At 53.8% G+C, this 3,235-nt stretch overlaps 1 protein-coding gene across 1 annotated transcript; it reads left to right on the top strand.

Annotated features, from left to right (window-relative positions):
• Window positions 1-4: 4 nt before the first annotated feature.
• On the top strand, window positions 5-991 carry SIAH2 (siah E3 ubiquitin protein ligase 2; the record flags this gene model as incomplete). Its single annotated transcript, XM_029962307.1, has 1 exon — window positions 5-991. A coding segment is annotated over one exon (540 nt), but the record flags the coding sequence as incomplete, so codon positions are not given.
• Window positions 992-3,235: the final 2,244 nt, after the last annotated feature.

Raw genomic sequence — 3,235 nt, 5'->3', positions numbered from 1 at the left:
CTGCTCCCTGACGCTCCACCACACGGAAAAGCCAAAACACGAAGCCGTCTGTGAGTACCGCCCCTACTCCTGCCCGTGCCCCGGCACCTCCTGCGACTGGGAGGGATCGCTGGAAGCCGTGATGTCCCACCTCATGCACGCCCACAAGAGCATCACCACCCTTCAGGGAGAAGACATCATTTTCCTCGCCACAGACATTAACCTGCCAGGGGCAGTGGACTGGGTGATGATGCAGTCGTGCTTCAGCCACCACTTCATGCTGGTGCTGAAGAAGCAGGAGAAGTGCGAAGGCCACCAGCAGTTTTTCGCCACCGTGCTGCTCATCGGCACCCGAAAGCAGGCGGAGAACTTTCAGTACAGGCTGGAACTGCACGGCAACTGCCACCGGCTGACCTGGGAGGCCTCCCCCTGCTCCATCCACGACGGCGTGTCCGTGGCCATCCGCAACAGCAACTGCCTCGTTTTCGACACAGCCACCGCGCACCTCTTCGCCGACAACGGGAACCTGGGCATTAACGTGACCATTTCCATGTGCTGCCCGTGACCCGAGCTGGCTGGACGACGTGGCGCTTCACCGGGGGTTTGCTTTTGGTTCCTGTTTTTAACGCTGTTCAGCTAGGTCATCGTGTGCGCTAAGGTTCCTGACTAGCCAGCAGTTGTGACTTTGGGGAGAAGAGGAACAAGAGTGTCCCGTAAGTAACATGAGTGGGACAAGGTCTTTTAAAATTCTTGGGTGCCTTAGGAAGATTACACACACACACACAGTTACCTTTTATAATTTAATTGTATTTTATGTAAAGAGTGCTTCCATTGGACATGTGGCTTAAGAAGCTCCTGTTTGGAGCGCACCTAAAAGCCCTTTAAACAGCAGTACAGATTCGCTCTCTCACTGGTGAGCTCTAATAACAGGCTGCAGTATCACAGAAGGGTTTGGGTTGGAAGAGACTTAAAGATCATCTATTCCAATCCCCTTGCCATGAGCAGGGACACCTTTCACTAGCCCAGGTTGCTCCAAGCCCTGTACAGCCTGGCTTTGGACACTTCCAGGGATGGGGCAGCCACAGCTTCTCTGGGCAACCTGTGCCAGGGCCTCCCCACCCTCACAGGGAAGAATTTCTTCCCAGTATCCCATATAACCCTTCCCTCTGGCAGTGGGAAGCCATTCTGCCTTGTCCTGTCATTCCAGGCCCTTGTCCAAAGTCCCTCTCCCGCTCTCTTGTAGCACCTATAGGCACTGGAAGGGGCTCCAGGTTCTCATGATTTGCCCTTAGTAAGGCCATGTTGGCTGTCACCAATCACCTCCTTATTTTCCATGTGCCTTAGCATAGTTTCCAGGAGGATCTGCTCCATGCTCTTGCTGGGCACCGAGGTGAGACTTACCAGCCTGTAGTTCCCTGGGTCTTCCTTACTCTCCTTTTTAAAAAAGGGGGGTTATGTTTCCCCTTTTGCACTCCATGAGAACTTCACTGGACTGCCATGACTTCTCAAATATGATGGATAGTGGCTGAGCCACTCCCTCTGCCAGTTCCCTCTGGACCCATGGGTGCATCTCGTTAGGTCCCATGGACTTGTGCCCCTTCAGGTCCCTTAGACCTTCTCAGCCCTGATCCTCTCCCACGGTGGGCGGTTCTTCCTTCTCCCACTCCCTGCCTTTGCCTCCTGTGGCTCAGGTGCCGTGGCTGGAGCACTTGCCAAGAAGGTTGAGACAAACGTCGCTGAGTATCCATCCCAGCCTTCTCCATGTCCTGGGGAACCAGGTCTCTCGTTTCCTTCTGGAGAGGGCCCACATTTTCTCTACTCTTCCTTTTATCACCGATGTACCTGTAGAGGCTTTGCTTGTTGCCCTTGATGTCCCTGGCCAGGTTTAATTCTATCAGGCTTTAGCTTTCCTAACCTGATCCCCGGCTGCTCCAACAGTCCCTCCTCCAAGGCTGCCTGTCTTTTCCTAGTAGGTGGGAAGGGAAAGAAATCCAAGCAACCTTTCAGAAGAAGCTGTGACTCAAAGCAGGAGCAGTAGGTACTTCAGCAATGTTTCTCCATTCCATTATGGAAGGGGATGGGCAGCGGGTCAGCTGCAGCGGCTTTAAAAGGAAAAAGAGGAGGAGGGGCTGGGGTACAGCCCAGCAGGTTTCAGGGAGCGAGGAAGGTACTCCTGTGTGACTCCTGTCTGGTGCAGGGGGATCTGGCCAGGTACAGGTGCGAGCAGGAGGCACAATTCTCACAGATCCCAGACAGCTGGAGCCAGTGACACAGCGACAGACTCGGGCTGTCCCCGTGCAGCTGCCCTGGGAGACACACTTGACAATACTGATTATTGTAAAAGACTCATAATATAGCAAGAGCTTTATGGCCAGTGTCACGTCATTTGCTATTTAAGTTTTGTTGCCATATTTACTTTTATTTTGCAATAAATATTTTGCAAAACCAACACTGTGGAGCTGTGCTAACACACATGTGCGTGGCAGCTTCTCTGAGGTGACTCTGTGTCCTCAGCAGGGCTGGCTCACCCCGCCGGGGTCCTTGTCCCCACCACCTCCCGCTGCCAGACAAGGCCACTGAGGCAGGAGCAGAGCAACAGGGGGGAGACACGAGTCCCAGAGACAGCAGTGACAGCCTGACCTCTGCAACTGGATCACAGGTTGTCACCACAGCTGACTCTGCCTGCAGCTCCCCCTCTGCCACCGGAATGTTCTGCCTGAATCACTGGCAACAAATCCCAGCTCCACGTACGGCTGTGCCAAATCTCAGGGGTGTGTGTGTTTGCAGGAGGCACAGTCCACTGAGGGACTGGCAGTGGGAGGCCTCACAGTAGTGGAAAACTGCAGGTAAAGTGACAGGTGAGGTTTGGTGTGAATAAGCACAATGCAGAGGGGTAACAGCGTTCCCCTAGGGAAGAGCTCTCTGGAGTTAAGCCCCGAGCTCTGCAGAGCCATCACCAGCACCAGGAAAGTGCACGAAGCTCAGTCTGGCCTTAAGAATTTAGGAGTGACCACGGGCAAAAAAAAACCCCCCTGAGGAATTACTCTCTAGGCACTGCATACCAATGATTAAAGATCCTACATCTGGTCTCACTTAACACACTGTGCTGGCACAACTCCAGCACCATCAGCCCGGCGAACTAATTGCCTCCTGCTTAAGTGGGATCAGAGGAAACAGGTGTGTGTTAACACCTGTGCTTTCAGCAGAACCCATCCTTACCTTGCGTGGGACGGGGAGGTGATGGGTGGGGGTCTTC

This window comes from Manacus vitellinus, unplaced genomic scaffold, assembly GCF_001715985.3.
Source record: "Manacus vitellinus isolate BGI_N305 unplaced genomic scaffold, ASM171598v3 scaffold_45_pilon, whole genome shotgun sequence".
In the NCBI taxonomy this organism is placed as follows: domain Eukaryota; kingdom Metazoa; phylum Chordata; class Aves; order Passeriformes; family Pipridae; genus Manacus; species Manacus vitellinus.
The sequence above is the reverse complement of the archived record's forward strand: the minus strand, read 5'-3'. Positions and strand labels throughout refer to the sequence as shown.